Here is a 20,375-nt window from a genome sequence, read left to right on the forward strand (position 1 = left end):
CTCAGCACCACGTGGCTTTGGAAAGGATCACATGCGTCCCATCTAACGGTGTTGAGATGGAGACCAGGCGAGACTGCATCACCTACCCAGGAAGCCAGCTAGGGTGGTTGAGAGCAGCAGGTCTTCGCGGCCCTGGAGCCGGAGGTTCGGCTCTGTGTGGCTTCGCGGGGTGTTGCCACCAGCTGCCCCCAACTTAGGGTGATTCTGGGACTGGCCATTAGGACGGAGTTCATGCCTGGAAGGACGGGACGTCTGAACCCATAGCCCCGCCAGGCAGTGAGCCCAGCTCAGTGGCTTGTGGTCCAGGCCGTGCCATTCTCGGCAGCGTCTCCCGTGCATTCCCCCAGACCCGCAGGCACTTCACAGTGCTCCTGGACAAGCAGGTGCGCTCCAAGGTGTGCAAGGAACTAGAACAATTTGAAATGCGTAGGTTTGTTATTATACATGTTTCCAAACTTTCTGAATGTATTTTTTTGTTCCGAAATAAACATTTTCTCCTAGTTTTTTTTTCTAAGTGCCTTTGTATTTCTTCCATTAATCTTTCCTTAAAGGTTTTTGGATCGCAAACTTTCTAATTCCTCTGAATATGCTTTCATTTAGCCATTACTCCCCGTGGACGGGTTAGCTGCTATATGCGGACATCTTGCGGGCGGCATGCCGTTGCCCGTGTCCTGGTAGTGCCTTTCCGAGCTGGCTGGTTTTCCTCCAGCCGCCTTTGAGGCCATCCTTCTCTCGAGGTCCTAATGATGACTTGTCATTAATTGTGTTGGCCACGTTTGAGGATTTCGTTAACTCCAGAAGCATCTCCGTCGTCTCTTCAGTGATCGTTCTCTGTCGTCTGTGTGACCCTACATGGTCCCTAACGTGGCCCACAGATTCCGTCTTCACCCCAGGCTGTGCTCCGGCTTCCTACCTCCACAGTCACCTGTGCCTGCGCCATCGTCCAACCCTTTCACCCATTTCAAGACCATAACCGTCCTTTCTCTTTACACAATAGCCTTTGCTCATTACATCATGTCTCTAAGTGTTCTTAAACCATCTCCCGGTGTTTGACTTTTAACCATTTCAAACGTTTCCTGGCTGTCGTTGCAGCTGAAACCCTTGGATGCCTCATCCTCGTGTCCTGTCTTCTCAAGCTGGCACATCGTGAGCTGTTTGCTCACGTGTGCTGTGGTTTTTGGTGGTGAGGTTGTGTTCACCGCACCTTTCCTGTGCCGGTCCCCTACAGCCAGCCTTCCCCCCGGGGCTGTTTCCACGTTTTCAGGGCTCAGCACTGCTCTCTAACTTGACCTTGGCACCTGAGGTCATGTGTAGCTTGGCCCAGGCACACACGAGGCACCTGGGATTTTGATCTTAAGGCACGCTGGTTGTGTCTCAGGATCCAGAGACAAAATTCATTTTTCTCCATTCTGGGTCAAGGGTGTTTTCCTAATCTACAGTCAGACCCTAGGGTTTCTACTTCAGGGAGGAAACTTGGGTCGAACTTCCTGCTTCATGGGGCCACACCCTTGTTCCTCAACTCGACATGAAAACATAACACCCAGGACATAGTTAACACATATTGGTCCCTGCAGCTGGCAGGTAATGTGTTAGAGTTTACAATCTTGGTTTTTGCACCTAGAAATTTTCCCCTGGGCTTTTTATTATGTCCTAGGCAGGCTGGAATTTTGTTGTTGTTGTTTGGTCTCATATGCCTACAACACCCCCAGGACTGGATTAGGCTAATGCCAGGAGCTCAGTCCAGTTCTGCGTGGATGGCAGAGACTTGAGGACTTGAGCCGTCCCCTCCGCCTCCATTAGTAGGAAGCTTAGCTTGAGTCAAACCCAGATGCTCCAATACAGATGAACCTCCCAAGTGGCGTTTGCTGGCTGCCCCGAACCCACTCCCCTGCTGTACAAGCCGAGGGCTGAGCTGTTCTTCAGCTCATGCAGGTGTGTGAGCAGCAGTAACTTCAGTCTCTCTTGTTGTGCCATCAACCCGAAATCTTCCCAAGTCATACTGATCCCGTATGAACTGAGCATCGTGCACCCGGCAGAGTGTGCGTGTGAGAAAAGCAAGCTCTGTGATTGTTAAAAAAAAAAAAAAAAAAAGAAGGCTCTTATAAAATAACCTGTACCTGTTCTTTTGCCCAGTTAACTTGGGCGTGCATACAGGAGCCTGAAGTTGCAGAGCAGGGGCTGGCACCATGGCTTAGCAGCAGGCTGAGCTCCCACCTGCTGTGCTGGCATCCATAGGGCTGCCAGTCCATATCTCACCTGCTCCACTTCTCATTCAGCTCCCTGCTATGGACTAGAAGAGCAGCAGAGGACGGCTCAAGTACTTAGGCCTCTGCACCCATGTGGGAGACCCAGAGGAGGCTCCTGGCTCCTGGCTTTGGATGGGCTCAGGCTCCGGCCATCATAGCCAACTCTGCCTTTCAAATAAAAATGAATCTTTAAAGTTGTCTATGTCCCTGTGCCCTTAAGCCCACACTGAGGGGGGTGTGTGTGTGTGTGAAATGACTTCAGGGATGATCTTTCTGGATATTGCCAAATCATTGATAATGATAGAATTTGGCTTGATTAAATGGATTCTCTCCAGTTTGCCAGAAATGTGAGCTTCGTAATTTCGAAATTACCAGAAGATAAAAGTTCGTTCCACTGAGTCTCAAAGTAGAAAACTGCAACATGATAGCGTCTTGCGTAGACTTTATTGATGACTTTTCCTGTATTCGTGACTTGGTTCTGGGTTGCACGCCATGTTTCAGTCGTACCTTCAGTGTCTCCTAACGGGAGTGGGGGGCAGTTAGGAACAAATAGCATTATAGCTTGTGATTGAGCCCTGGGGATGGCCATGGATTGATCCAGGTAGCAAGGTTGTAGACCTAAACCTCCCCCAAGAAAAATGGCTTTTGAATGAAAGCACTTTTTAAGGCTCTTCCTTCAAGGCCCATGCCAGGGAGCGGCCTCCTGGAACCCACCAGTGCCTTGCAGTGAGGGTGTGACTGAGACAACATCCCCCACCAGGGTCAGGAGCACATTTTGGCAACAGTTGACCCCCTAGGTTGCTGCCCCAATTCTGCCACCAAATATTAGCTAACCTTGGGGGGCTCATTTCTCATAGTGGAAATTACTTCCCTTTTTGCAAGCATGTAATACACACAGGCCCCCCAAAAACTGGATCTCTTTTTTTAAGAATTTTTTTATAGAACCAAGTGTAAGCCACATTAAAAATATGTTTCATTTCTTTACACTAATGCTTCCTTGTAACACATATAGAATTGGCTTATTCCCCCCTCCCATCCTGGGCAAAGTTGAAATCTCCCTTTTATGTGAATAGTCATTTAGAATTACCCAAGACCTTCAAAACTCTGCTGGCTCTCAAAAGCACTGTGAGGTGGATTGTGCTTCCCGCTACACAAGATGAGAGCCAGGGAGCGAAGCCCTTACGTGACCTGGACCAAGTCCCGTCTTACAAAGAACGCAGGTGGTTGACCTCTCGGATCCTCCACTTGGCACTGCATCCTGCTGACTTCAGAGCACTGTGTTTCCCCAGATCAGCTCCAGTCCTATCTTAGCAAAGTTTCACTTGGGTTTGTAACTTGTGAGGTGAACCCAGAGCAACCAGTGCTTTAGAAAATGGCTTTCTCCTGGCATGGGAGATGGATGGAGTGGTTTTTCATCCCTCATGCCTCACCTCAGAACGTTGGGGGGCAGAGGGCTGATGTCCAGCAGGTGAGGTCCTCATCTGATTTTGACTGGAGCAATTTTACTGTACGCCACAAAAATTAGGAGACACGAGTTGGAAAAGTGTTAATGCAGCAGCAAGATTGAAGTTCTATTACTTTAAAATATATATAAATGTCCTAAACTAAACTAGCCCAAGAGATTCTCAGATGATGATGTGCCTCAGCTGTTCTCAGCAGATGAGGAAACCCAGACCTAGAGAAGTTGAGTGGTCTGAGCCAGGTCCTAAGCACAGAGGAGCAGAAATTAGAATTTGAACTCAGTTCCCAGCGCACCTCCCTGCACACGCACACCAGTAATAGTGCCCACCGCCCCCTCTCGCCTTCTGTCACCATTGACTCCTGCCCTCTGTCTTCTCTCGTCTGTGACCTTTAAGTTAATGGTCCCTTTATTTTGCCTCATGGTAATATACACATCTCCTCCATAACTTTTTGCACAGTGATTTATAGTGCTCTGTGATTCCATGGTAAAAGCCCATCTTTTGTTGAACTGTCAGCTGATTGGAGCCAGGTTGTGTGTCTTGTTGATTTTGTTCCACCCAATAGGTTCCCAGTACCTAGCAGACTGTTGGGGTCTTCACTTCATTGCTAATAGATTCAAGTAATGGATGGACGGATGGATGGATGGATGGATGGATGTGGATGGATAGGTGGATGCATGAGTTAGTGGGGAGATGGGTGAACGAGTGGATGGGTGGATGGGTGGATGGATGAGTGGATAGGATGATGGGTGGAGGGATGACCGTAGAGACACTGGTCTTACACATGATGGATACTGCCTTCAGAGTTCCTTCCCGCTGTTACTACCGGTGATCTTAGCATTCCTTAGCCAGGCTGAGGTGCCATGTTGTCAGTGAGTTGAGGGGTTGGCGGAGCTGTCAGCAGGGAGAAGGACAGGAATGAACCCAACGCCAGTGTAGAGAAGTCCAGGACATACTCAGTACCGCTGTGAGCAGAGGAGCCCCCTCTCTAACTGGCGATGCCTGGACTGGGCTGCTGCAGAAGTCGCCCTCACAAGGCTTTGAGAAAGAACTCAAGATCCTCAAGGTCCCTTCTCGTGGACTCCAGGATGCCATAAAATGTGTTGCGTGCAAGAATTCTTTGTCAAGGTATTGCCACTGTTTTCCAGCCTGGCTTATTTAGAATAGAAGCATGCTACCTGCCACATCCCTGTCTTGTGCCTTTCGCTCTTACTATTTATCAGGAGGTGGCACTGTTCATTGGATCCTGACTGTCCCTCCTTGGAGGTAATTGTAAAGTAACAGTGTCAATAGAAATGTCTGTACATTTCTCTTTCCTGACATCTAATTCCTTTTTATTAGGTCATGATGTTGAGTCATGAAGTAGTTCATATGTTTTGTCCATTTGTCTCTAAAGCTGTAAGAGACACATAACATAACACACCCATGAGTACTTCTATTCCTGAGCAAGGCAGGTGGAGGATGGGGCTTGCAAACTCCTTGGACGGCAGCTGTTACGGCAAGTGGTGGCATGAGACACCACAACATCTCAGTGGTCCTGTGTTGTTTGGCTGTTTGGGTGTGGGGGGACTAGTGCAGAGTCCTCCGCCCACAGAGAGCCCCTGTGGGTGACCTGACCCTTGTTTTGCTGTGGAGTCCCGTCTGAGGCTTCGAAGGCCCTCCACCGTGCCTGCTGCCCATGCACAGCCCGGGCTACTCCCCTCAGCTTGAACGTGTTGAGACGTGTTCGCCGTTCTGCCTCCGCACCTGTACCGCGTATCACCTCCTTCCACCCGCAGCCATCTGTAAAGCCCTCCTCTCTCCTGGGAGGGCAAGTCATGCCTGCCTGCGCCTGTGATTCCCTCCACCCCACCCCTCTCCTTAAAGATCGGGTGTCCTCTAGGGACACCCTGTTCCTACCTGAACGGGCACTATGAGTGCTTCTCTTTTGAAACGGGAGAGAAAAGCATCCAGCAAATGTCCCCTGCCACCATGCCAGTTGCTTCATTGCGTCAGTTCACACGTGCTCCTTGGCCTACCTGCCCTTGAGAATGTGGGTCAAGTCTCATCCTCTCTGGGACTTTTCTGTCGTCCGAGTTGTTCATGGTCCCTAAGAATCTGTTTAGCATCTGGCACTAACGCTGTGTCCTGTTGTCCTTTCACACACAAATGTCTTAGCTAACACACAGATTACAATCTGTGCTAATCCTCCTTTCTATTACTTTGGGATACTTCTTCTGGGTCATGCACAGAATAGCAACACCATGCATATTCAAGTATTGATGAAGCGATTCATAAAGCTGGTGATATCTCCCACAGTGTCTGTCTCAGCACAGAATAAATAATAGCTGATCAGTTGATAGAGTTGGAAACGTAGCAGAGGACACCTACCACAGATCTGCTTTGTAACCCAGTGTGTCCACCCAAGTGTCAGTGTGACAGGGACACTGCCTAGTCACAGTACAAAGCAAAGGCAGCTCCGTTTGCTCTGGCTCAGTAGCTCAAGCTGAAGAGAGAGAAAAGTAAAACAGAGTCTCTCCACTGTTCTCCACACAGCCAAAGAGCACAAAGCAAAATGAGACATCGTTGGGTTTGTCAGAGATGTGCGGGGATGACCCTGGGAGGTGGTGATATGCTTGACAATAGTTTGTTATCTCTGGTCCAGCCACGCCGTAGTGTGGGGAGGAGGCGACTGAAACCATCAGAACGACACACGGGTGGTGTGATTTGACAAACCTTGCATCGTGTGGAACTTGCCACATCAGCCATTTTCAGTGGTGCTGTGTGGCATTGCCAGCATTCAGCTCCAGAACCTGCTCCGCACCCCGGGCCTGAAAACCTTCATTCTACTTTCTGTCTCTATAAATGTGACCACTCGGATGCCTCACATAAGTGGGTTCGGCCAGCATTCTGCTGTGTCTGACCTATGTCACTTAGCAGTGTCTTTGAGGCTCTTCCATATCATAGCATGGGGCACATCAGGGCCTCGTCCGTACAAGGAAGTTAAAGCTGAGATCACTTTTCCCCAGGTCTGTCCTTCAAAAAGATTAATGTTATGTCCTTTCCTTAAGGCAGAATTACAGAGAAAGAGGAGACAGGACAAGATCTTCCATCTACTAGTTTAACTCCCCAAGTGGCTACAACAGCTGGGGCTGGGCCAGGCCGAAGCAGGAGCCTGGCCCTTCCCACCCAGGTCTCCCATGTGGTGGAAGGGGCCCAGGCACTTGGGCCATCTTCTGCTGATTTCGTGGGCACATTGGCAAGGAGCCGGGCTGGAAGTGGAGCAGCCAGGACCTCATCATGCCATAACACAGGCCCCATGAAGTCATCTAGGTGTTTCTATGGCCAAAATCCAGGCCCCACAATTCTTAGCTCCAAAAAACACTACCATGAAAAATTGTTGCCCTGAGCTATGCCAAAACACTACCTGTTTTTTTTTTCTTTATTTAGTCCTGTCAGCAAAACAAAACCAAAAACAAAACAAACAAAATTCCTCAATCAGCTCATTCTGTCCCTCTTAGCATGAGAACCCGGAACAGAGCTCCAGGACTGGCTCGTGTCGCTGAGAAGTGCCCCACAGAAGACTAGACCTCACCCCAGGCCCCTCCATTAGCGACACCGTTAGCTTCCCCCAGAGCAGTCCTGAGCCTCTGAAGACACGGCATGGGCTCACACGCCTTCGTCGTGAGGCACTTGGCTGGCAGGCACGGACTCAAGTTCCAGAAGTTTCCAGGAATGCTGGGAGTGCTTTGAATCTTCCCCAAGGACTTGGCAAGCACCTGCTACCAAGAAGCACTCTTGCCTGCCAAACGTGTGTCTCTCTAGGGAGTTCTCAAGTTGCAGGTGATGTAAGCCAGGCAGGAGTGGGCCTGCAGGGTGAGGTGGGAGGTGCAGCTAGCTGGGCTTACCTTGCTCCTGCCCCATGGGGCCTGCATCGGAGCTGTCTGGCACAAGGCAGTGGCTGTCGGAGGAAACACCTGCTCTGGTCTCACCTCTCCTCCCAAGCCCCCCTTGCCCCACCAGAGGAAGTTGTTACTGTGGCAGTGGCAACAAAACCCCTGGGGATGCTCACAGAGTAGAAGAGGCGTGGTGGCGATGAGTGGGTGTGGGGGGCTAAAGGGTGACAAGGGCGTCTGTTACAGCATGAGCCCCAGCGTGCGCAGGGGCAGCAGTCCCGGTGGGCCCTGCCGACCTGGAGTGTCCCTTCATGAAGCCAGCTCGCTTCCCATGTGTCACTGGAGTCACAATCGCTTAGTGCATCTCCGCCCTTGGCTTTGCTGTGCAGGCTCAGGCAGGGCTGTGTGCCCAGCTGGCTGTCTCCTGCGTGTGGGCATTGCCTGAGGTCCATTCAGCAAAGCGTCTCATTGGTGAAGAGTAAGAGAGTGGTGGCGGTGAAACGACACACCGCACATCCCTCGGGTCTCGTGGGAACTCGGCTCCCATCCTCCTCCTCCCAGCTTCTTCTGTTGCCTTGCGGGAAGCCCTGCACACCTTCTTGCGTAGGACCCTAGCTTTAGCCTGGCCCAGTCCTGCTAGTTGAGGGCATTTGAGAAGTAAACCAGCAGATGGAGATACCTCTCTCATTTCCATTCTCACTCTCTGTAAGAGGCACCCGCACACATAGAGGAAGGGTGGAAGAAAGACAGCAGAAAGGAAGGGATTTCTCAGGAGTTTGCAGACCTCATCATCCTGCATAGGAAGGAGGAGGTTGGAGATGTGAGAGCTTGGAGGTGAAGTTCACCGGCTTTTACAGTGGAAGGCTCCCAGTCCCCAGAGAGGTGGGCTCTTCCTGTCTTACTGGCAGTTTGGGATCTGGAGGCCTTGGGTGGGCGTGGCACCTGGGGCAGTCCAGCAGGTGCAGAGTAAGCAGAAAGGACAGGAGGGGAGGCTGTGCCTCCCTCAGCTGTTGGGGAAAGGGACCGGCTGAACTGGCACGAGGTTTGTCATCACTCTTTGCCTGGAACAGGCAGCTGACTCGGAGCAGGCCCCCGAGGAGGGCTGTCCTGCCTGCCCTGGCAGCGGTGACGTGTTCCTGGAGCTCAGCCCAAGCTGTGGCTTTGCACGTGGCTCCAGCCCAGAAAACCCTGCAAGGCACCTCTCCCTCGAGGTGCAAGGAGGTGCCCACCTGGAGTGCCCCCTCATGAAGCCAGCTTGCAAGGTGCCACCTCTCCCTTGAGGTGGCTTTCCCAGGCAGAAGGGAGAAAGATAGGCTGGTGTGGTGGCATTGGAAGAGCAGAGGCGCAGATGCGCAGGGCTGGGCCCACAGCAGACCCCTGTGTTCATTCATGATCTACCCAGCTGACATCTAGCATTAGTGGGGTAGGGGCGAAGAGTGGAGAATCCCAGCACGGACCAGGGAGGCTCTAGAAGGCAAAGTCCATTGGGTCTGGCGTGATGGCTCAACTGGCTAATCCTCTGACTTGCAGTGCTGACATTCCATATAGGTACAGGTTCAAGTCCCAGCGGCTCCACTTCCCATCCAGCGCCCTGCTTTTGGCCTGGGAAAGCAGTAGTGGACAGCCCAAAGCCTTGGGACCCTGCACCCATGTGGGAGACCAGGAAAGAGACTCCTGGCCCCTACTTGAGATTGGCTCAGCTTCGGTCTTTATGACCACTTGGGGAGTAAGCCAATGGACAGAAGATATTTCTGTCTGTCTCTTCTGTCTTCAAATCTGCCTTTCCAATAAAAATAAATAAATCTTAAAAAAAAAAAGATGATGAGGCCTATCAGGTCTTGGGACCTCCCCCTAGTTGGGCCGAGCTGGCTGACCTCAGGGTGCAGGCTCCACCGCGTCATGATGGAGCTGAGAAGAGGACCTGATGGATTCTGGAGTTGGACAGCTCCTCACTGCACAGCCGAGCAGTGTAAGCACCCAGAGAGGGGAATGGTGGGGCGCAGCTGCACAGCCCGGGGCAGGCTTGGCTGGGCCTGGCAGAGCAGGAGTCGGGGCTCCTTCTGTCTGACCAGCTCACCTATGTATATCAGCCGCCAAGTATCCGATTCCACTCCCACACCTGCAGTGGTGCCTGGCTGTCCCCTGAAAGCCCAGCCAGGGCCCACATGGTCACGGGAGGCTGGAGTCCTCGCCAGCACAGCACACAGATTGTGGGAGCGTTGTGGGGAAGGATGCCCTCAGCCTTGTCCCATGAGAGGAAAGGCCTGTTTCCCCAGATGTGGGCGAGGCAGGCAGGTGCTGCTGGTGGTGCTGGCTCCTCACCCTGTGCGCTTGCCTGGGACATGTGGAGAACCTGGGAGAGCTCGGAAGCCCAGGTCCCACTTCCTGGCCACTGTGTCAGTCTCCAGGGCTGAGTCCAGGAAACGAAATCTGTTAAAAACAAAAACCAAAACTTCCTTCCTAGAGGGACTTTGCAACACTTTGTCGAGCGGGAACTGGCGATCTTGGTTTTTCAAGTAGACACTTCTCGCTACAACCTCCCCCATATGGTGCATTGAAAAGATGATGGTCACTGAGAGGTGTTGTTTCCCTGAGGACAGGCCCATATGTCACCTGGATCCATCCTGGCCATCAACCATGGCTGAACAGGCAGTATGTATGCACCTCACTTACCTTCATTCTCTCCCCCCAACCCTGCCGCCCACAGGACACACAGGACCAGCCATTGTTACCGCATCACCTACCGTCACATGGAGCGGACCCTGACCCACAAGGAGGTGAGACATGTGCACCAGGCCATCCAGGAGGCTGTGGTGCGGCTGCTGGGCGTGGAGGGCCGCTTCTAACGCCGCCTCCCCGCCGAGCTCCGGCCTCCAGGATACACCAAGAGGAACGCAGATGCCACCATTTGTGAGCGGGTGGGCGTCTGTCACGTTGGGACAGATGGGGTCCAAGTTCTAAAACTTAGAGGAAATAAAGAGCCACTCTGTTGACTTGGGCATCTGTGTCTTGTTTGGGGGTGGGGGGTGGACAAGGTGGCCAGGAGAGCAGAACTTTGCCTGTCAGCACTCCAGGTGGTTAGTTGGTCCCCAGGCAAGCACCAGATGCGGCTCCCTGCCCGACAGGTTCTCCTCTGACATGGGTAATGAGGGCCGTCAGAGGCTCCCCGCCCGCACAGACATATGCTGCATCACGCCTGGCCCCTGTGACCTCACAGATCCTTGCACCTGTAAACCCTGCCCCGAGCAGAGCCGTCCGCACCAGCTTCCCCACCCCCGCCCCGGGAGCTCTGGTGCTCACTAGCAGTTTTAATCTCGATGGTTTTCTTTGCTTTGCGTTCTTTAGTTTATCTGAGAGGTAGAGAGATGGACCCAGAGCTCCCAGTTCACACCCTGGGTACCTGCAACAGCCAGGAACTGGGCAAGGCCAGTGCCAGAAGCTGCGACCAGTGCAAGGCGTCCCACAAGCATCAGAGGAAGGCATTCACTTGAGCCATCCCCACTGCCCCCCACCCGGGTCCGATCAGCTGGAGGCCGGAGTCGGGTATTGAACCCAGGTACTCCTGGATGGGCTATGAGCATCTTAGCCTGCTAGATGCCCATCCCGAAGCTTCCGGTATTTTAATGAAGAGAAGTCTGTTGTTTCGCAGACATAATGCTATTTCACACATGGTAGACTGCAGTGAAGTGTAAACATAGTTTTGTTTTCTGAAATTTACTATTTTTTACTGTAAAGTCAGAGTTACAGATTGAGGGAGAGACAGAGAGAGATCTTGCATCCCTTAGTTCATTCTTCCAAGTGTCTGCAGTAGCCAGAGCTGAGCTAATCCAAAGCAGGAACCTGGGGCTTCTCCCAAATCTCCCAAGTGGCTGCAGGATCCCAAGCACTGAAGCCATCCTCCACCACTTTTCCACACCATTAGCAGGGAGCTGGTTTGGAGGCAAAGCAGCTGAGCTAGAACCAGCACCCATATGGGATACCGGGCCTGCAGGCTGAAGGTTAGCCGATGTGCCACCACCACACCAGCCCCCTAAACATATGTGGTAGGAAACTAAAGACTCCATGGACTCACTTTGTTGTAATGGTCTGCCCCCCAACATCTCTGACGCACACCAACATCTGAAACCTTCCCAATGACCTTCCCTCCTGCACCTCCCCACCCCCGCAAAGGGCAGGCTGCAAAGGCAGCACTAATGAAATCCCAGGGCATCTGCCCCAAGCAGGAAGCCTGCCAGGGCTGTGGCCCCGGGGCTGGGCTGAGCCACCGCTGCCGCTCTTGTACCTCCAGCTGCTTGGCGGCAGGTGAGGGGCGTGGTGCGCATGGGTCTGCTCCGGCTTCCCAGTCTCCAGCCCAGGCTTTTCCCAACAGGAGGCTGTCATTGCTGGAAGGCAGCCTTGAAGGAGGAACGCCAGGCTTCGATGCCCATCCCTGGTCTGTCTAGGCACTCTGGCCAGGCTGCAGCACGATGCCGACGGAGCACTTGATCGCTGGGCTGGATGTTTGATGAGGAGAGTGTTCATGACCGGCCAGCTCCCTGTTGGGTGGACAGCTGCCTCCAAAGGCAAAGATGAGCTTTTGTGGCATCTCTCTGGGTTATCCATTCAGACTTCCCTCTTGGGTGTTGGAGGGGATGAGGGAAGTTGTAGCTCTATGTCCCATGCGTTCACCTGGAATCAAACCCTAGTCCAAGGCCCTGGGGCCTGAGGGGTGCCACTCCAACTGGGACAGGTCTGGATGGATAGGGTGTGATTGACATGGCGTTGGCCAACAGACATTTCTGACCTGGCCGTGAACAGCTGTGCCACTCCATTCATGTGACCTGCTGAACATCTGTAATGCTCCCCTAACCTAGCCAGCTCAGTGGGCACTGAACCCAACTCTGGCACCACCCTACAGTCCACAGTCTGGGCAGACTTGTGGGGTACTCTGTCCAGGCCAAAGCCCAGCCTGGGCTATGGCTCACTTCAGAGAGATTTTGTAGAAGCCTTTTCTGGAAAATTCCCTCTCTATGCTACATGAGGTGTAACCCATTATTACCTAGATGTGACAGAAGAGGTCATTGGGTCACTGAGCTAGCCAGTGAACCACAGGACTCAGCCAGACACACAGCTGGGGGCGGCAGGCCTCACACCCGAGTCAGGGGCATCCTTTGCACCAGCTGTGGCCTCTGCTCTGTTTCTCTGGGATCTGCAGCTGCAGGGGGATGAATCTGGCAGGGTTTGGGGATCCCCTGAGGATCCCCTACTGGGGCCAGGAGTACACCCTCCCTGCCTCACCTCCCGGGGAGCCCAGGGAGTGTTCGTCTGGCTCTTGGTGCTTGCCCGTGATTCCCCATGGGAGGATCCCTCATGAAAATGGAAGAAAAATGGAAACCAGAAAGACGGGTAAGTTAATCCATCAGCTGAGCTGCCCCATTCATCCCCACTGCAGGAAGCACACAAGCCCCAGGGGACACAGCACTGTCACTTAGCATTGGTCCCTGATTCTGCGCCCAGACACCAACCACAAGCTGTGCAAGCTACAGACATGCTTCCGTGTTAGTCCCAACTGGTACCATGTGGCAGCCCTGTCCATGGCATTTATGTTGGAGTGGGTATGTTACGTTAGCAACCTAGCAAAGGTCTAAGATCTGTGGGAGGATTGCTTAGGTTCTGATGCAGGCAGTAGGCCCTTCTGTATGCAGCAAGTCTTGGGCCCAGTTCCCCACAGGTCTCGGTGATGGCTCTGTCATCCTTACGCTGCATGGGCTCTGCTGCGGCAGGTCCCAGCACTGGCGGAGGAATAGGGCCCAGGTCCCTGGTTTCAGGCGGCAGCACCCTTAGAGTGGGGACTGCTGCTGCAGCTGCCAGATGCAGCCATGAACAGGCAAATGAGGCCCAGCCCACCGTGGGAGGCAGCAGGTGGTGGTTCAAGTACTTGGTCCCCTGCCATCCACATAGAAGATGGAGTCCTGGATGGGGTTCCTGGCTCCTGGCTTCAGCCTAAACCAGTCCTGGCTGATTTGAAATAAACTAAAAATTAAATAAAAATAAAATGAAAAATACACTAAAATAAAATCAAACAACCTTTAGAAGACCTCCCTTGCACCCATGGGTTTACTCTTAACAGAGACCCTACCTGCTGCCAACCTACAACCCTGGCACCCCTGGCACCCCTGGCACCCAGGGCCAGAGGGACAGAGTGAGAGCAGCGATCAAGGTTTAGGCATGCAGGGGCGCCCCGCTGTCTTAGGTCCCCAAGAACCGGCCGCCCGCTGGAGAAGGGGCGTAGCAGGAGCGTGCCTGAGTAACCCGCAGGGCAGGTGTTTGCATGTGGCCCTGTTGGAGAGACCTTGCCATGGTCCTCCGTGGTCCTCCTAGCCAGCTCAGGTCCCTCAGGTCTGTTGGCGAAGGAAGAAGCCCAGTAACCCATCCGTCCCTCCCCTGTTCCCAGCCTCAGGCAATGGACGTCCCTCCCCTGTTCCCAGCCTCAGGCAATGGAGGTCCCTCCCCTGTTCCCAGCCTCAGGCAATGGACGTCCCTCCCCTGTTCCCCAGCCTCAGGCAATGGACGTCCCTCCCCTGTTCCCCAGCCTCAGGCAATGGACGTCCCTCCCCTGTTCCCCAGCCTCAGGCAATGGGCGTCCCTCCCCTGTTCCCCAGCCTCAGGCAATGGACGTCCCTCCCCTGTTCCCCAGCCTCAGGCAATGGGCGTCCCTCCCCTGTTCCCAGCCTCAGGCAATGGACGTGATTCCACCTTCCCCCCTACTCACACATTCCATCTCCTGCTTCCTGCCTGCTCCACGCCCCTTTGCTCCCCTCTTCCCTGCGTTCCCCTCCTTCCCTCCACACACCTGCCCCCAGCTTGGGTTCAGTCAGACCTAAGTGAAGGAATGAAGCCGTAGGCTCAGCCCAAGGGAAACGCCACTGGGCTGGCCACCCGTCCCCCCCTTGATGAAGGGAGCCACCCGTGCGTGGTGAGTCGCTGCTCCTGGCCAGGCTGCAGCCTGGCCTTCCTGTCACTATGCATTAGTTACCTCCTCGCCTGGGGGTCCAGACACCAGGACCTCTTAACAGCCAGAGCAGAAGCAGCTCACCCTTACTCTGCTGGCCGCTGCAGCCTGACCATCGCAGAACCCCAAAGAGAGCAAACTAAGCAACGCTTGCCTCCCTGCCTCACGCCTAGGGAGGACGGGTTCCCATGCAGTCATGGTCACAGTTGGGTTGTGCTGCTCTGCCTGTACCAGGGCACCAGCTGGTTGGTCCCAGCAGGCAGGCTCGCCGCTCGCCCTGGGGCCAGGAGAGGTGCTGTGAACCCCTGCAGGTGATGCCCCAGGTGGCCACTGGGGCTAAGGAATCCGGGTAATGAGTGTAGTACCCTGCAGGTGAGCTTTCTGTGTGAGCCCAGGCAGTCTACAAAGTGATTAAGAGACTGGGCTTAGGAAAGGGGCAGAAGCAAGTTCAAACACAGTGCCTCTGAGCGCAGCGCAGCGCAGCCTCTGCAGGGCAGGGTGCTGGGGGAAGGACACGGGGAGTGCGGAAGCTGCCAGCCCCGGACCTGTGAGTGGACAAGCAAGTGTGGAAGGCACACTGCTGCAGCCCAAGAAAATCCTGGGGAAAACGGGGTGCTTAGTGGTACTCCAAGCCCTTTTGTGCAGCAGCCTCTTGCTGGGGATGGATCGCAATGCACACTGGATGATTTGCTGTATTAGTTGCGTGGTTTTAGCTGTAAATCCCGGAACACACAGCCCAAGAGAACAAACAGCTCTCTCACAGCCCAAGAAGACCCCAGCCTCATCCAGCCCTTTCTTACCCTCGTGTTGCAACACAACTGCTGGAGCATCAGCCGGCATGACTCCACATGGCTTCTTCTAAAAGCAGTGTGTTGTGGCACCATGACCTAAGCTTCCACCTGCAAAGCCAGCATTCCCCGAGAACACCACTCAGAGTCCTGGTTGCCCCAGTTATAATCCAGCTCCCTGCTGATGCGCCTGAGAAAGAAGTGGAGGACAGCCCAAGAACTTGGGCCCCTGCAACCTGTGTGGGAGATGAGGTGGAGGTCCAGACCCCTGGCTTCGAGCTGAGCCAGCGGCTGGCTGTTGCAGTCACCGGGGAGTGAACTAGCAGATGGAAGCTCTCCTGCTCTAACTCCGCCTTTCAGATACATTCATCTTCTTAAAAACTGGGAGGGGGGCAGACAGGTTGAGTTTCATTCTAACACCCCCCCCATTTTCTTTTAAGTCACAGGAAAAGTGTTTGTTTTCCTCCTCTTCAAGTCTTATTGGCCAGAATGCCCACACGCCCACAAGTCCCAGCTCCATTTCCAGTTGTCACCCTTAGAGCCTAGGCCTTAGTAATGGAGTACAGTGAGGAGCAGGTGCCAGGACTTGGAGCTGAAGCCAGAGCTGGGAGCACACCCTAAAGCCCCTGGTGCAGGGGCAGAGGAAGCCTGGGGGTGCCGAGCCCAAAGACAGGTTCAGAGGAGCCCAGGGCACTTGCCCCAGCCTTGTCTCCACAGCCTTCCCAGGGGTGGCTGCGTCACCCCAGACACTGTGAGAAGGCTGGCCTTCGCCACACTCTGCAGGGGTCCTGACTCTGGGGTGGCGGAGGGGGGCTTCCCTCCTACTGTTAAACGCATTTTAAGTGTGTTAATTTATGTCCATTGCTGCTGGTTAGGTGGATGTCAGACAAGACAAGTCCAAAGCCTGGCTCCCACTCACAGAGAACCACTCCCCACTGGGCTGGCCACGACCCCAGTCACAGATCAAGGTGCTTGGGGTCTGGTGCCATGTTCAACTGGCTCATCCTCCACCTGCAAACTCCAACATACCATACAACTGCTGGGTTGTGTCCCGGCTGCTCCACTCCCAGTCCAACTGCCTGGGAAGGCAATGGAGGATGCTTGGGCAATTGCACCCACATGAGAAACCTGGAAGAAGGACCTGACCCTGGCTTCAGATGAGCTCAGTTCTGGCTGTTGTAGCTGTTTGGGGAGTAAACTAGCAGATGGAACATCTTTGTCTCTGTCTCTTCTTGTCTCTGACTATCTGCCTGTCCAATAAAAATAAATAAATCTAAAAAAAAAATCAAAGTGGCAAGCCCTTGAACACTCATTGCAGCTAGGTGTTGCAGGAACAATTATGGGGTAAGCAGAAGGAAGGCTGGGAGGCACAGAAGCAGTGGGCCATCTGGGAGACAGTAGGTGGCTCTTACAGGGGAGCCCAGGAAGAAGGGCCATGAGAGATGTGCTGAAGAGGGCAGGAGGCCCCTGGATGACTGGGGGAAGGGGGGAATGAGGCCACACTGCTGTTATCACAAAGATGGCTAAGGAGGCAGGTGGAGCATGCCTGGTAGGGTTGAGACTCCTGCTGTGGTCCCTACAGAATGGAGAGGGTCCGATGCAATGGAGCCATCCCACAATGGATAATGGAGAAAGGGCCTGGGTACAGGTGTGGGGGGCGTGGGCGGGGGGGCGTGGGCGTGGGGGGATGGGGAGACCACCCTGAAGGCACAAGCACATCAGGAGTGGGCTGGGGCTGTTGGCAGGGGCTGCTGAAAGAGCTGGTGCAGGTGTGGCTGCAGCTCAGCCTCTGGTTCCCTGGGAAGCAGTGCCTCTCCTACCCCTCCTTCCCTGTCTGCTCCCCTGCAGCTGGGCCACGCTCACAGAACACCTCAGCCGGCAAGGTTGGAGTGATACAGTTGGGAACCCGAGGAGCAACAGCATGGGGCTCTAAACTGTTGGGGACAGACCCGAGGTAAGTCCAGAGCCCCAGGCTGCCCAGCCAAGAACCTGTCCTCGACACACTGGTAAGTTCCTGCTTCCCAGAAGCTCAATGCAGGATGACTCTCTCTCCAAGGACTGCCTGTTTTGGAGAGAGATTTTTTTCCCTCTACCAAACAACTGCCTTTGCCAAGTAATAATTTATTCATTTTCCCATTTCTAAAATTAATCGAAGTTCCAGATCCACACTAGCCGGAGTCTGACCAGCAGGTGCACACGCTGAGTGCCCCCTGCATTGATTGAATTCCTGCCCAAGCAAAGGAACTTGACATTTGCAATAGCCTGCACTATCCTTGGGAGGGAAGGTGGAGGCTTCCCATTACGCTTTGTGAAATATTCAAGAGCGCTCCCAGAACTGCCATCATTAATTCATGAACCCACTCTCACCCCCAGCCCCCGCAGCCGCCACAGACTCCCACCGGGAACCACCACATCCCGTGCAGGAAGTGAGAATCTCACTGCCCTGGCGTCCCAGCAGTATCCACAGGAAGGATCTGCAGCTGGGACCCGGCTCTAGCTCATCTCCCGTCGGGATTCAAAGTGCGCCGTTGTCCTTTACAGCTACCAGAGAAATTTCTTTCTTTCTTTTAAGATTTATTTATTTTTATTACAAAGTCAGATATGTAGAGAGAGGAGGAGAGACAGTGAGAAAGATCTTCCATCCAATGATTCACTCCCCAAGTGACCACATGGCCGGAGCTGCGCCGATCCAAAGCCAGGAACCAGGAACTCTTCTGGGTCTCCGACATGGGTGCAGGGTCCCAAGGCTTTGGGCCATCCTTGACTGCTTTCCCAGGCCACAAGCAGGGAGCTGGAAGGGAAGTGGAGCTGCCGGGATTAGAATTGGTGCCCATATGGGATCCCGGTGTGTGCAAGGCAAGGACTTTAGCTGCTAGACCACCGTGCTGGGCCCATACCAGAACAGTTTGAAGAGCTTGCATTTCCAGTTTACTTCCCCTGTGATCCTAGCACCTGCTCCCGGGGATGCCAGCCTCCTGGTCTTGCCCTGCCTCCCGCAGCCAGCGCTCCCGCAGGCTCCTTCTCGCGTAAGTGCAGCTCAGAGGGCAGCTGAGGACTCGGTGGACTTACATGACATCTGTGTCCTTGTCCTTTCCACCACCAGGGCTGCCTGCCGCCAAGCCGCTGAGCTCTCCAGGCCGTGAAGCTGTAAACAGGTGCCCATGTCACATCAAGCAGATGCCCACCTCCCCGGTTTCTGCTCATGCTTCTCACTCACCAATGCCTTTAAATTGAGCTGCCACTGTGGGGTAGCAAGTCAACCTTCTGCCCGCCGTGCAGGCATGTCAATGGGGGTCTGTTCCTGTGCCAGCTGCTCCACTGCCTGTTCAGCGCCCTGTGAACATGCCTGCAGAAGCAGAGAGGATGGTCCAAGTGCTCGTGCCCTACGCCCCCGTGGGAGATGCTGGAGAAGCTCCTGGCTTCTGGCTTCAGGCTGGCCGAGACCTGGCTGTTGTGGGGAGCAAGCTGGCAGATGAAAGATCTCTCTCTTTCTGTCTTTGCCTTTTCAAATAAATAAGTGAAGCCTGTAAGATGCCCATAACTCATGCATCAACACACACTGCACCTAATCCGAACTCTTGTCTCATTCCAGAACTTGCACTACACTCTGAACTGAACAAGTCACTCCTTGGACTTCCAGTTTTTATTGGATTAATCTGACTCAAATAATTATTTACTTGATTTGACTTATTTTATGGTTTGGAGATTTAATGTAACTAGCACTTTAGTGAGATGAAACTGAACACAAGATACATCAAAAAGTTCATGGAAAGTAGAATTTAAGAACAAAAACATTTGGGGGCAAAAAGGATTTTTGAAGTTTACCCCTACAAGAAGTTCAAAAAGGTCATGAAAAATGTGTGTGATGTGAAGTGAAACGGATTTCAACATTTTTGCCCCAAAATAAACATCTTTAATTCCATTTCTATGCACATTTTGAGGTGTCGTTCTTTGTATATGAAATGAGCAAAGTACCATATGCTTCCACCTCAGAATGCTTCAGCCTGAGATATACTGCATAAACGCACGAAGGAAGAACTTTGTGCAAACACCATGCCTCGTATTTTTAAAACAGTGTTTAAATATTTGACAAAACTTAGTGATGCTCTAAGGCAAACAGTCTACCTAGTTTGCATGCTGGACACATGGGCTAGGGTTGCCAGAAGGAAGCACCTGGTGTGGGGCGGTGGAGAGCAGCAACCTGGAGCAGCAAACGGAGCTCCCTCTAGTTCTACAGGCTGCGAAGCCAGGATCGAGGAGCTAACAGGTGGATCTGTCCTGGGCCCTCTCTCCCTGTGTCCTCCTTCGGTTTCCCTGTGCAATCTCTTCTTCTAAGGGCATAGGCACATCAGATCATGGTTCATCTATGAACGCAAGTTTTCCAAATTCCACATATGAGTGAGGTCATGCAGTGCTTCCTCCCTGTGCCTGGGTTAGTTCCTCTGCATCCTGCCAGTTTTCTTCCTGCTGTCACAGATGACAGAGCCTCCTTGTTTCTCAAGGCCAGATACTGTTCCATTGTGTTGCAGGCCTAGTTGCTTTCTGCACACATCTGTCAGTTGACACTCAGGGTGAATTCACGTCTCTGCTGTGTGACCAATACCACGATGCACATGAGCATGTAAATGCCTCTTCAAGCCCCTGCCTGTATTTCCTTTGGCTGGATACCCAGAAGGGACCGCTGCATCCTGTGTTGGTTCTCGTCTACAGTTTCTAACGGTGCATCCTGACTGTTTTTTCTGTGTTGGCTGGTTACCTCCCCACCGACCGATGGCTGCCAAGGGTTCCTCTCCGGAGAAGAGCCATGCCAGCAGGTGTGCTTGGAGTCCCGTCATGGCTTTGATTGGCATGTGCCTTCTGACTGCTGTCACTGAGCATCTTTTCATGTCCCTGCGGTCCATGTTATGAGAGGCCCTCAAACATGACAGAGTCGGCAGGCCCTAAGTGAGGATGCTGGTCAGCAGAACATTGCACGTTGAAGTACCTGGGGTTTACTCCTGGTGCTCTTCTTGAAG

General features: G+C 53.3%; 1 protein-coding gene across 1 annotated transcript in view; it reads left to right on the forward strand.

Moving 5' to 3' along the window:
- Positions 1 to 10,447, forward strand: part of FARS2 (phenylalanyl-tRNA synthetase 2, mitochondrial) — a 331,118-nt gene extending 320,671 nt beyond the window's left edge. The window contains exon 7 of the mRNA XM_058668451.1: positions 10,289 to 10,447. Within this exon, the coding sequence (XP_058524434.1) occupies positions 10,289 to 10,427 (139 nt within the window). The 3' untranslated portion in view covers positions 10,428 to 10,447. The remainder of the gene's footprint in view (positions 1 to 10,288) is intronic.
- The last annotated feature ends 9,928 nt before the right edge of the window (positions 10,448 to 20,375 follow it).

Source organism: Ochotona princeps, chromosome 1, assembly GCF_030435755.1.
Source record: "Ochotona princeps isolate mOchPri1 chromosome 1, mOchPri1.hap1, whole genome shotgun sequence".
Taxonomy (NCBI): Eukaryota; Metazoa; Chordata; class Mammalia; order Lagomorpha; family Ochotonidae; genus Ochotona; species Ochotona princeps.